This window comes from Microtus pennsylvanicus, chromosome 11 (genome assembly GCF_037038515.1).
Source record: "Microtus pennsylvanicus isolate mMicPen1 chromosome 11, mMicPen1.hap1, whole genome shotgun sequence".
Classification (NCBI taxonomy): Eukaryota; Metazoa; Chordata; class Mammalia; order Rodentia; family Cricetidae; genus Microtus; species Microtus pennsylvanicus.
The window spans coordinates 43,981,922-43,995,736 of NC_134589.1; the positions used below are offsets into that span (position 1 = coordinate 43,981,922).

The 13,815-nt window shown below is 42.1% G+C and overlaps 1 protein-coding gene across 3 annotated transcripts in view; it reads right to left on the minus strand.

Moving 5' to 3' along the window:
• Ssh2 (slingshot protein phosphatase 2) overlaps nucleotides 1-13,815 on the minus strand; it is a 239,868-nt gene that overhangs the window by 8,813 nt on the left and 217,240 nt on the right. For all 3 annotated transcript variants that reach the window (XM_075991586.1, XM_075991585.1, XM_075991587.1), the window contains 2 exons: nucleotides 12,058-12,258; nucleotides 1,395-2,229 (listed from right to left, as the gene is read on the minus strand). In XM_075991586.1, coding sequence (XP_075847701.1) covers nucleotides 1,395-2,229; nucleotides 12,058-12,258 — 1,036 coding nt within the window. The remainder of the gene's footprint in view (nucleotides 1-1,394; nucleotides 2,230-12,057; nucleotides 12,259-13,815) is intronic.

Sequence of the window (13,815 nt, forward strand, 5' to 3'; positions counted from 1 at the left end):
GGAGAAATGCTGCCTTGAAAAACAAAACAAAACAAATCATACGCCACTTAGGAATCTTAGGATACTGTCTGCTCCCAAACCATCTCTTGGTTCTTGAGTACCAAAGGACTGGAGATGAAGTCACAAATGTTATTAGCAGCATCACTCAACTCAGCTTGGGTATCTCCAGCAACTATCTGCATGTGTCTAGCTCGTAAACCTTCTGGGATAAAATGTTTCTCAAATATATCACTTTCTCAGGGGTAGGTCTCACTCAGGCAGCACTGTGACATTTCATCATTACTGAGATTTGATCTGAGCCCCAGGTATCCCTTTGCTTAGTCAGGACATTTGTTTTGGCTAAGTCTCTCCTTTTTCATCCCCTTTCAGAAATGTTCCAACAGGGATAGAGAGATGGCTCAGCAGTTAAGGGCGCTTGTTGCTTTTGGAGATGACCTGGGTTTGATTCCCAGCACCCACACAGTGGCTCACAACCATCTGTAACTCCAGTTCTAGGGAAACTGAAGCCCTCTTCCAACTTCTGTAGGCATGTGGTACACACATATACATGCAGGCAAAATATATATGATGTGGGAGTCTTCTGTTTTGTGTTGATTTCATTGGTTAAATAAAGAAACTGCCTTGGCCCTTTAATAGGACAGAAAATTAGGTAGGCGGAGTAAACAGAACAGAATGCTGGGAGAAAGAAGCCGAGTCAGGCAGTCACCATGATTCTCCCACTCCAGACAGATGCAGGTTAAGATCTTTCCTGGCAAGCCACCTTGTGGTTTTACACAGATTATTAGAAATGGGTTAATCGAGATGTGAGAATTAACCAATAAGAGGCTGGAACTAATGGGCCAGGCAGTGTTTAAAAGAATACAGTTTCTGTGTAATTATTTTGGGGCATAAGCTAGCCGTCTGGGAGCTAGGGCGGCAGGAACGCAGACCGCCCCTCCTACTACATATTTATACACATAATAAAATAAATCTAAAATGACACCAAAGCCTGAAAAGATAAAATCCTTAAAAAGAGCACGCTACGTTTTAAAGGAAGCTCTCAGCCCAACTGTCCCACTATCTACTGGTAAAATCTTTACTAACATCAATATGAGTCAAGGCACTGAAGAAATGGCTAAGTTCCTGGCACCTGTGGTAGGTAGCTTACAACCCCAGGGGTAGCTCAAGCTCCAGGGGGAGTCTGATCACTCTGACCCCTTGGGTACCTCCACTCATATGAATATGCCAACATACATACATATAATAATAAAAAAAGTTAGGGCCAGTGGTAAAGCTCAGTGGTACAGTGCTGGCTTAGCAAGAATGAGTCGGACCCCTCTAAAGAAGTGAACAGAGCAGTCTCCAGTGATTTCTTTGGTGAGAATTTCATTAAACAGACTATAAGGTAGCTTTACCTTTGACTGGTCCTCATCCACTGAAGAGTCTTCAGATGCATGGGGAGTGTTACTCAAAGAGCTGCTTCTCTGGCCATCAGCTGCCATTTCCGAAGGTGCCATGTCTATCACTGACAGGCGACAACCCTCACTCCTTCCTCCACCTAGTTCTTCTGTCCTTGAGTGGGACAAAGATCGAGACCGGGTTTCTTGAGAAAGCTCTACAAATTTCTCTAGGGCACTAAAAAAATCAATACGATCTGTACTAAAATCAGAGATGGCAGCTTGGCAACTGGTTTGGGGGCTTGGCGACTCTGGATCAGGAGACATGGGGACGTCTTTCAGTCGAGATGTCAACTCTTCCATTGGCAGTAAGTGGACATTCATGTCTGCTTTTAGTGCATCTGTCTCTAGATCTTCCACTGCTAAGTCTGGGAACTTGTTGGCCATTTCTGAGGCCTGTCCAGGTTGGATTAAGGCTTTAGACGCAGGGCAGTTGTCAAGAGGGAATTTTGATTCACTGAGACAACAGCCTGACGAGCATCCATTGATGTCATTTAAGTTTAGTTCATCTTCAATCTGTCCGGTATGAAATTCCTGTGAAGAAAACCCCAAGCAGATGACTCTTTCTTTGGTATGAAGCCCTTTCTGATTTGCATCTTGTGGAACCATATGCTCTACAAAGACGGGAGGCATGGCTGCGAGATTCTCCACAGTCTTCACCTCAGCGATCTGGTCTGCTGAAGTGGTCATCTCCTTCTTGTTGAGCTCAAGCCCAGGTTTGCAGATGGGTTCGTGGTGGTCTGAGAGGTCACTGTCTGAATGAGATCTCCAGAGTTTGTTATGCCGCTGCTTGCTGTGGAGGACACATATGGGAAACACCTTACTTTGGTTGATGAAAAAAGTGAACATCCTTCTAGGAAACCACATCCAGAGAAACCTCAATCACCTGCAAAATGCCTTCTTACTATTCCATGGACCAAGACAATAAACACTTCAAAATGTACATAACTTAATAGAATCAAAACAACAATAAATTGCTAAGATCTGACTTTTTTTTTTTTAATTGTCCTTTTGAGACAGAGTCTCACTACATAGCCCTGGCTGACTTGGAACTCCTATATAGCTCATAGAGATCCCCTTGCTTATGCCTTGGAGTGTTGAGGTCTTTTTTTTTTAATCAGATTAATGGGAGTCAAAATTGTTAACAGTCATTGTTGATAAGTTCTTTCATGGTATTGGTAGGAGTGTGAATTATAGACATTATTAGTATTATTATTTTCAGTCACATTTACTGTTTGTGCCATACCATGGCATATAAGTGAAGGTCAGAGGACAACTTGGGAACGCTGATTCCTCCTTCCACCACCTGGGTCCTGGGGATTGAACTCGGGTTAGCAGGCTTAGTAGCAAACACTTTCCCTGATGGGCCCTTTTCTTGGCCCTGCAGACTTTAAAAGTCAAGTGTGGCAACAGCTGTCCAGATTTAACCCTTCAATAATCAGTTCTTCCTGTCAGATGTTTCCTTGGAGAAATACTTTAAGGACGTACATTTATATGTATGGATATTTACCACAGCACTGTCTGTGGTACTGAAAAATGAGACAACAAAAAGAAAAGTGGATTTATTTAAATATAAGGCTAGGGCTGGGGAAATGGTTCAGCTGGTAAAGTGCTTGCCATACAAGCTGAACTGGCAAGCTCCAGGGTCAGTGAGAGACCGTGTCTCAGCAGGGTGAAGAAGTGTCTGAAGAAGACACCCTGCATTGACTTCTGGCCTCTGTATATACATGAACACACATACCTGCACACACACAAACACACACACATATATCTGCACACACACAAACACAAGCACACATAAAATAAAAATACAAAAGTCAATTACAGGCTGTATAAGTATATTCTATAAGGCATAAGGTTGTTAAAACTGTCAGACATTGGGGTCTGGAGAGATGGCTTAGTGGTTAGGAGGGCTTTCCACTCTGCCAGAGGACCCAAGTTCTGTTCCCAGCACCCACCATCATGGGTTCACAACTGTCTATAACTCTAGCACGAGGGAATTCAGATACATCTGACCTCTTTGGGAATCTGCTCACATCATATACTCTGACGCAGACACACATGCATATACATAATTAAAAATAATAAAAATGGGGCTAGAGAAATAGCTCAGTAGTTAAGAGTACTGGATTCTCTTCCAGAGGATTTGGGTTTGACTCACAACTGCCTGATAAGAGGATCTGATGTCCCCTTCTGGCACCCACAAGCACCAAGAATGTACATGTAGGTAAAACACCCATATACATAAAGTAGTAATAAAAATAAAATAATGGGAGCTGGAGAGATGGCTCAGCAGTTAAGGGAACTGACTGCTCTTCTAGAGGACCCGGGTTCAACTCCCAGCACTCATATGGCAGCTCACACCTGTCTGTAACTCCAGGATCCAGCACCCTCACACATTTATACATATAGGCTAAAACACCAATAAAATAAATATTTAAAAAACATTAGCAAAAATTAATGTATTTTTGTTACTTTTAATTATGGGTGTGTGTGTGGGGGGGGTGTCTGTGACTGTGAGTGCAGGTGCCCACAGGGGTCAGAGACATTGGATCCCTGTAACTGAGTTACAGGTTGTTGTGAGCTATTTAATATGGGTGCTGGGAACCAAACTCAGGACCTCTGGAAGATCAATAAGCGCTCTTAATCACTGAGCCATCTCCTCAGCTCTCCAAATAAAATATATAAAAAACCAATTTTTCGTTAGGCATTTTAGTGGACTGATATCTGAGGTATACTGTTAAGTGAAAAAGTAAGTTTAATATTTAGAATGGTCAGTTTACATGCTAGAGTTAAGAAGTGGAAAAGTCTGGAGGAACGTCATTTGGTATGCGATTCTTTCAAGAAGGGTAGAAACCATTCTAGGAAAGTTATTACTTTCTGCTTCATTATTTGTCTAAATTTTGAACTAAAAAATGAGAATGTTGGGTTTGGCTTTAAGAGCTCTTACAGAGAATTGGGGTTCAGTTCCTAGCACCCACGTGGTAGTTCCAGGAGATCTGATATCTTCTTCTGGCCTCCAAAGGCACATGGGCACTAGACATGTTTATGGTGTCCAGACATACACGCAAGCAAAACATCATACACAAAAAATAAGATAAAAAAGTCTACTCCCTTCAAGGCTCAGGGATCTATGTGGAAAAGGAGAGAGAAAGATTATAAGAGCCAGAGGTGGTGGATGCTGTGAAGGAAACATATTATAGACATACAGGGCTAATACACATATCAACTCACAGAAACCATGACAGTACATACAAGACCTGCAAAAGTTCAAACCAGATCCAACCTCAGCACAAGGAAGGGGAAGTGGATGCAGAGTCCTACTTCTAACCAAGAAGCTGTTTGTTATTTTTTCTCCCTGCACCAGTAAGTGCTCTTAATCACTGAGACATCTCTGCAGCCCCAAGACATCTTTCTTTTGGTGGGTGGGGTGGTTCTTTCTATGTGGTCCTGGCTGTCTTGGAATTCACTATGTAGTCCAGGTTGGCCTTGGACTCACAGAGATCCACCTGCCTCTGTCTCCTGAGTGCTGGGATTAAAGGTGTGCGCCACCATACCTGGCTAAATTATAAAATTAAGGCAGACTATTAAATCTGGAGAGAATGATCCAGTACAGAATGAAGAGGATGGACATAAAGGTCAGGCCTTTCCCAAAGATCTCAGAAGCTGAGACAACACTTGGAAAAACATGTGGGCCAGAGAGGGCTCTTCACCAACCTCAAAGACCACTACATAGTCATTCTCTGGTGATTTCATGAAGTGAAGTCTGAGGTGGTGATGAGATTCACTTCAAACTAGATGCTTATAGGAAGCACGATTCCCAAAGCCCCAGCCAAGATTTCTCAGCTGCTTGTATAGCTGGGTCAGGATCACCTGCCCAGGGATTAGATCTTTAAGACTGATGCTTGACAGTCCCCATGATTTATAAGGAGACAAAGGGTTACCTAACTTCTGGGTGGAAGGGAAACTCAGCCTCAAACAACTTACCCTGGGCTTGGGGCCACACACAGGTTCTGCTGAGTCATAAGCCTACACTGATGTGACCCTGTTTCTTCTCAGCTCCCTCTACAGTCTGTTGCTTGGGTGGGGCGCTCTGACTCAGGCCTTCATAGCAGAGGGGTGCTTTTCCTTGTAGGGAACAGCTCAAGTCTACTTATGAAGACAAGGTATAATCAGTTTGCTGGGTATACAGTGGAGTTTTTACCCTTTTCAAGCTGTATGACCTCCAGCCACCCCTAGGAGGAGACAACATATCACACATCTAAAATAAGTGAACAGTTGTCAGGAGCTGCAAGCTGACTAATTTGGGTAAGTGTGGACTAAACTATATTACTACCAACCAAGGCCAGTTTGCTTCCTAGGAAAGCTTCTTTTCTTAGATCCGGGTGTCTTAGTTTCCAGGCATAAATACAACTGTGTTTTCTAACTTCTACACTGTCACCTATGGTGAGGTAGGATAGAAAACTCCTGTGATGTATGTGACGGGGGACAGCTCCGAGGGTGGCTGTTCTTAGCCATCTAACAGCATAAAACAGAGCTGATTTTATTAGCCAACAAACTTTCCATGAACTCAAGAATTTGAGTATAATTTAAAAAAAAAGACTTGCAAATTACTTATCAGTCAGGACTACAGAGATGACTAAGAACACTTGTTGCTCTCAGAGGGCCCAGGTTTGATTCCCAGCACCCACATGGTGGTTCACAACCATCCATAACTCCAGTTCCAGGGAATCAGATGTCCATCTGACCTCCATGGGTGCCAAGCATGAATGTGGTACACATATACATGTAGGCAAAATACTCATACATAAAATGAATAAATCTAATGCATTAAAAAAATCACCGGTCAGGAGGAAATATAAGATGGAAGTTATGCTAATGATTGTATATAGCAACCAGTTCCGAGGAAATGCCCAGGAGGGACTTCCTTCTGTTCCTGAAGGAGGTGACATCAGAAAATACTTCACTGGGGCTTGGGAATACAACTGACTGGTCTGCAATGTTCCCAGATGTCTGGCTGGCACTCCCCACCTCTCCAGGAGGCAGCCTCCCTCTAAGTCTATGTGTATCATTCCCTTTCTTTTCTTTAAAATGCTACTGCAGGTGCTTTCTTTTCCTGTTGTTTTCTTTTGTTTAAGTGAGTCTTACTACATAGTCCTGGCTGTCACGAAACTCACTACGAAGACCAGACTGGCCTTGAACTCAGAGATTTGCCTGCCTCTAGTGAGATTAAAGGCATGCCCACCACACCCGAACCTAAAACATTATTTTGGCTAACATGTTTTCAAGCTCTATCACTGTATGTAAATGTATTTTCATAAAGTGAAATAAATGTGTCAAAATTAATTTATCCATATGGTTGACAAACAGTGTTGGCTACTATAAACATGTGGCTGGTACACTTCAGTTTCTCAAAGTTGCTATAAAACAGGAGTAGAATACATTGGCCATGGAGCAAGTGTACATCACTGGTTTTACTGGTCACACTAGACTGTTTTCCAGTGAGGCTCTGGAGCCAGTGTGTTCTAATGCTTTGACACTGACAGGGCTCGGTGGACAACATTAGATCATATCTATTATTTTAAACTGTTAATTTTGAATCCAACTGACCCCCACTCTATTCTAGGTAGGCCAAGTAAATAAACAAGTTGCTAAAAAAGAACTTCAGAGCTGGCCTGTGGCCTAGATGATGCAACCATGTCTCTGATCTCCCCTCCCTTGAGTGGCCTCTGACCTGAATTTGGATTCATGTAAACGCAGGCACACATATGACTACTCTGGGCAACAGTTTGGTTTTTTTATTTATTAGATGAGCAGGAAAGAAATGTAAATGACAAGATGTATAAGCCGTTCCATACTCTTGTTTCTACTTTCTGTTATATGTTAGGTAAAAGCATCAACTCTTAGAAATTTATACAGAAGAAAATATTGCTAGAGGTATCTGGCCAGGACAATGAGAATCGTTATGATTACTTTTTAGGGCACTGGGCATTTCTGTGGCTGTGAATGGTCCTGAATAGTTTTGATTATTTAACTGGAAAGCTATTAAGAAAAAATACTTTAAAGACACAACTAGACTTGGTGGTCATGGGGTCAGAAAGCCATGTCCTTTCATTTCAGGATCCTTGCTGCTGGCTGACTACTGTCTCCCTACACTGTTCTTCCCAGTAGCAGGGTAAAGAGAAATCCCTGCCTCCTCTGGCCCTCATGACCAGGTTCTGCAAAGTAGACATGTCTAGGCCATGAGACACAGCTCTCCCTAGCTGTCACTTAGTTTTCCTTCTTTCCCCCACACAATGGAACCTCATACCTTAGACACACAGCCCAGCTTACAAACTGTAGGGCTGATGAAACTTGAACCTGTCTGATAGAACACAAACCTGGCAGACTCCTGTATGATCAGCATACAGAACACCAAAGAGAGCTGCTGGCAGCTCAATGGCGCTTCAGCACTCATCTTGTCTGTTAAGACCCAACAACTATAAAAATGGGAAAAAATAAATCCAGTATGAAAAATACCAATAGTTTAATGATGCTGTCCTTTTTAGGTCTCTGAGGGGAAGAGTAAGTCATAAATCAGTCTTTTCTAAGCTCCCAATGGTATTTCGAAGGATATAAGAAGTCCTTTGAATTTCAGAGGGCTGACACGTGGCCTGTGCCCTCATGCACTCATTAAGACTGTAATCAATTCAGATGTTACTGCAGAAATGGATAACTGAGGCCACCACACCAAGCTCTCTCCAATAGACAGGTGCCACTTCCAAATAAGAACCCAGCGCTGCTTGGAGTAACTACAGCTACAGGATGCTAGACCACAACTCTAACTCTCTGAGAGCCACCTGTGTGTCCTAGGATATGAAGCACAAGGTCCAATAAAACAAAACAACTGCTAAGAAATATAAGCTCCAGGACAGGAAATGGAATCTCTTAGAAGCTGAGTGGGATTTCCTGAGGATGCTGGTCTTCTGGTTTCCTAGGTTATACAGTCTCTAGAGCTTTGGATGGCCACAGTAATCTGGGGACTCCATTTTCTTTGTTGCTACTTTATTTATTGAGACAAGATTTCATGTAGTTCAGGGTGGCCTCACACTTACTATATAGCCAACTTCTGATCCTCCTAACCTCCCCAGTGTTTAGATTACAGCCACTCTCTACCATGCCAGGCTCTTCTTTGCTCTTCTCAATAGGTAGGTTCCCAGTGTAGGACTTTGGGGTCTGCAAGAATCTCCTGAACCAGCTGGGTGGTGATAGTGCACACCTTTAATCCCAGCACTTGGGAGGCAGAGGCAGGCGGATCTCTGTGAGTATGAGGCCAGCCTGGTCTACAAGAGCTAGTTAGCTCCAGGACAGGGAAACCCTGTCTCAAATAACAAAAAAAAAAAAAAAAAGAATCTCCTAGACCGAATTCACTTGCAGTTAGCTTCCAACAACCAAAACTCCTATGATTACATCATGGACTAAGACCTTAAGAAACAGGCTGAAGGCAAGATCTCTAGCTTTCCCTTTCTACAAAGTCCCCTCAGGCTGTGTCCCTCTGACAAGGTCATTGCTTATCTTTGAAGGTATCTCTCCACAGAAGTTTCAACCTTTAGGCTGTGGTAAATGTTCCCTCTCTTGGAGTTTAGGAACTATCCAACAAGCAGCCTAGTCATGGAAGGTCCAGGTTTGTAAATAATTCACCTCTAAAACCCTCTTTAAATAACCCTAACCCGAGCAAGCTGTTTCTTGTTGACCCTCAGTAATGAAGGTATTCTATTACTTGTAGCCAGAAGCAGCCTAAGTGATAATATTCCTGACCTGGACATCACAAGAAATGCCAGGAATACTTCCCACCCCACTTTCAGGGCAGTTAGTGTGCTTGTGATGTTGGAAGGCAGACCGATGTCAATGAAGACGAATACATAACATATATTAACATTTGCTTTTTGGGTAACCACAGAGAAAGGAGATGAGAGACAGCCCTTAATACACCGTGGTATAAAAGAAATGAAAAGAATCAAGCACTTGGGAGATAAGGCAGGAGGACCAGGTGCTCAAAGCTAGCCTTGGCTACATAGTAACTTCAGGGCTAGCCTGTGGTATGTGATAGCCTGTCTTAGGAAAGAAAAAGTGTTATTTTGTGAAAAAAAATACAGCGCTAACTTTTTTTTTTTGGTTTTTCAGGGATGAACTCAGGTTGTCAGCCTTGAGCAGCAAGTCCTTTACCTGCTGAGCCGTCTCACCTTCCTGTATTAGTTCTGTGACAGGGTTTCTGTGTAGTCCTGGCTGTCCTGTCCTACAACTTGCTTTGTAGACCAGGCTGGCCTCAAACCCAGAAATCTGCCTGTCTCTGCCTCCCAAATGCTGGGATTAAAGGCGTGCGCCACCACTTCCTGGCTCTCAGAGTGAACATTTTTTATCATTTTTATTCCAAAGTCTACAAGGGAGACAGGCATCTTGGCTTTTTTTTCTTTTTCTTTTTTTTTAAGACAGGGTTTCTCTGTAGCCCTAGCTGTTCTGGAGCTTGATGTGTAAACCAGGTTGGCCTTGAATCTACAGAGCCTGCCTCCAAGTCTGCAGTTGAAGGCTGTACCAGCTCTTTCAACTTCATCTTGCTGTTTTATTTTCACAGATGGGACCAGGTGAAGACTAGAAACATGAAGTAACTTCTGCAGAGGTGACCCAGGAGTAGAAAATAGATCTAATGATGCAAATTTTGTGTTTTCTTTCCCTAGAGTTTGCTCTCCCTTTCTGAATCAAGCTCAGGAAAGTAGGGATGGAACAGGAAAAGAAAGGAAGAGGGAAGAGAAAATGTGTTTTTCTGGTTTATGCTGCCCTTCAAATCCTCATTTAAGATTTTTCTGAAATTCTTTTAACATCTAAGGAAAACCACACATGGAGGGGGGGGTACTGAGGAAGGGGAACCAACCCAACAGCTTGCAGTAGCCTGGGATTCCAGAATAAATACTGAAGTTGGCAGAACATGTAGTATCCTTCCTCTCAGTAGGTCACATGAGGACATTGCCTAATATCCGTTATGTGTGCTGTGTGTCTGGGAACATAGAATATTTATGTTCTCAAACGTTTAGGAACCGTTTTCTTGTGACAAAAAGATTTTCTGTGTCCTACCTTCTGATTTAATCTAAAAGTGTCATTGAAAACTGGTCCTAAAGACCTAGAATGTCTTAGAAACAGAGGAGGATTGAGCATTCTCCCAGACAAAGGTTCAGATGAAATCATTCCAAATGCTGAGTAAATGGGAGGGGTTTTTAGTGGAAACCATAATGCTATGTTGTGGTCACATTTTCACAATTCTTTGGGGGCTGGGAGGGTGGCCCCTCTGCCTGGATAGGCTGGAAGGCTATTAACATTCTCTTCTGTGGAAACACAGCCCAGATTTGAGAGTCAAGATCAAGTCATGAGACTCGCTGGAGTCAAACCCTGGCACCAGCTGCAAGTGCTTTTAGACAGCTGTGCCTTTACCCTAAAAACACAGCCTAGAACAAACACAGGGAAAACAACCACATCTACCAAGTCAGAGGATTTTAGCATCTGACAGCTCAATGAAGTGATCCTCAAGTCATTCACTATCTGATGCAAGAGTAGATGAAGGTGATTTTTAACCCTCAAAGGAAGTGAAATTACTCATTTTCATAATCAACTACCAAATTATTATTAAAAACAGATGTCTCTCATTGATATAGGAAATGACTGAAGACAGCAGTGGGTAGAAAGGCAAGCTGAAAAACTGATTTTGGTGGAAAAGTATCTATCAAAATGATTGATAAAGCAAAGTCTAGAGAAACAGGTAAGGCAGTTTTGACTATTATCTGTGGATATCTAACCTAAGACGTTTTTTCCCTTTGTAACTTTTTTTTTCAGTTTCACACAGCACATAAATAAAATTTGATTGAAGATTTGTATTTTTTTGGGCTGGAGAGATGGCTCGGCGGTTAAGAGCACTGCTGCTCTTGCAGAGGACCTGGGTTCGATTACCACCATCTACATGGCTGCTCATACCTGTCTATAACTCCATTCCCAGAGGACCTGACATCTTCACTCAGATATTTATGCAGGCAAAACACCAATGCACATAAAATAAAAATAAATAAATTTTAAAAATTTGTATTTTTTTTAAAAGAGTGGGCTACTTCTGGGCATAATCCTCAAATAGGAGAGTATACAGTTGGTACATGACCAAAATTACTAGAGAGTGCAATAAAACCAAATGCTGAAAAGAAAATCACAGCAGGTATTTTCTTGTTTAAGAATTTTAGGGAACACCAGCAGCACCTTAGGAGTTAACTTTAGGAGCGTCCATAAGTATCCATCTTGAATAGGCTGTAGTCAGCATCATAAGATACTGGCAGGTGTTAAATTAAATGTTCACTTAATTGAAAACTGAAATGTGGTTCTAATATTTCTTTTAGTCTATATCTATCAAATACCTGAAAGATTACTTGTCTAATCTTCCATGCTAATCTTAAATTCACAGTTTGAAAAAAATTTGATTGAGAAATAAATTCAAGTTAAAAAATACCACATCCGAGTTAGGCTAAGAACTGGCTGCAGAAAATGGCTCTTCAGCTTGCCTATGGAGGTTAAAGGAATGAGAGTCAGAGAAAGCCACTTAAGGACTCACCTTGCCAGCAAGATCCCTTGGTATTCTTCCAGTTGTCTCATGAAGCTGGGGTTAGGCTTTGTCACTGTCCGTCTTTCCTTCACATAGTCATAGGCTCGATCCAGATTCCAGCCATACTCCTTCATTGCATAGGCGATCACAGTGGAGGCGGAGCGACTCACCCCCATTTTGCAGTGCACAAGGCATTTAGATCCATGTTTCCTGGTTGGAAGATTGAGGTGAAAAAGACAGATAGTAAGTACAGTTTAAGGTTTTAGGTTCCTGTATTTTCCTCCTTTTTTTTTTCTGTTATGCAATGCTTTCTTCTTAGTACATCCATGTGCCTCTATGATCAAATATGAGGGTAAAGTAAGCAGCTTTAACTGTACTTCTAAATAATATTTATTTGTTTTCCAAAGACAAGGTTTCTCTGTGTAGTCCTAGCTATCCTGGACCGAACTCTGTAGACCAGGCTGGCCTTAAACTCAGAGATCCATCTCTCTCAGCCTCCCCAATGCTAGGATTAAAGGAGTAAAGGAGTGTACCTCTACCACCCAGCTCCTTTTCTTTTTTCAATTTTAATATAAAGTCTCTTAATCTACTCAGTAAAGATTTGTCAAGTATTTACCATATATAAGATAATACATACAAGGTGCTAACACAAACTTAAGGAACACAGTTTTATCCTAAAGGGTAGGATTTATTTCCGGAAACAGATCATTAAAATTCAATGTGTACTGAAGGTCACAAAGTGGAGATGGGAATTTAGCTTTGGGAGCTGGAGTTCCTTTCTTGTCTGGTGGAGCCCAGTTCACTCATAGCCCTCAGGCATGGCTCCTGGCTGGCAGGCTCCTTTGTTACAGGTGTGGTAATGACTCCTCTGATTTATTCTAATAGAGTTGTTTCTAGAGAAGTTCCCAGGAAGGGCTCTGTCCCTGGAGGAAAGCAGACATGAAGCTGACTTTTCTTCTCCATTCAGACACAACTGTAGATCGCACTTTTCATACACCACCACAATCCCAGAGAGAACAGTGTGTGATACATCACATGGCTTTCTCAGTCATGAAGTCAGAATGAATGAGAGCTGCCTGTTTGTTTTTTTGCATGCTCTGAACTAAATTCAGGATTCCACACATACTAAGGACATGCTCTATCACTGATCTGTGCCCAGTTCCTGCGGGTTTTTAATGAAAAGGAAGGAAGAGAAAACAAAGCTGCCACAAAACAAACAAATTACATCAGCCTGAACAGGTCAAAACTAATTATCTTGAATATGAACATTATTCAGTTACGATTCTAGCAAGGTAGTGTTATAGCACACAGTAGGATCAAGGGGCTGTTATATAGATGGATAAATGTGGATGGAACTGCTGACCACATCCTCCAGCTGTTTAAGAAGGAACACTTTAAAACATAGAGAAAAAGATCTGTTACTCTTTTTTATTTATTTGTTTATTTATTTATTAAGTATACAATATTCTGTCTGTATGCCTGAAGGCCAGATGAGAGCGCCAGACGTCTTTACAGATGGTTGTGAGCCACCTTGTGGTTGCTGGGAATTGAACTCAGGACCCTTGGAAGAGCAGGCAATGCTCTTAACCACTGAGCCATCTCTCCAGCCCCAAGATCTGCTACTCTTATGGCTACTGCTCAGATTCCAGAATCCTTTCAAGTAACCGTTCCTACAAATCAATACACATGTATGTGCGCATAAGGGGACAAGCTATTCCTTTGCTTACTGACAAGGTTTCTTCCAGAAGTTTAGAGTCTTGCTTCTCT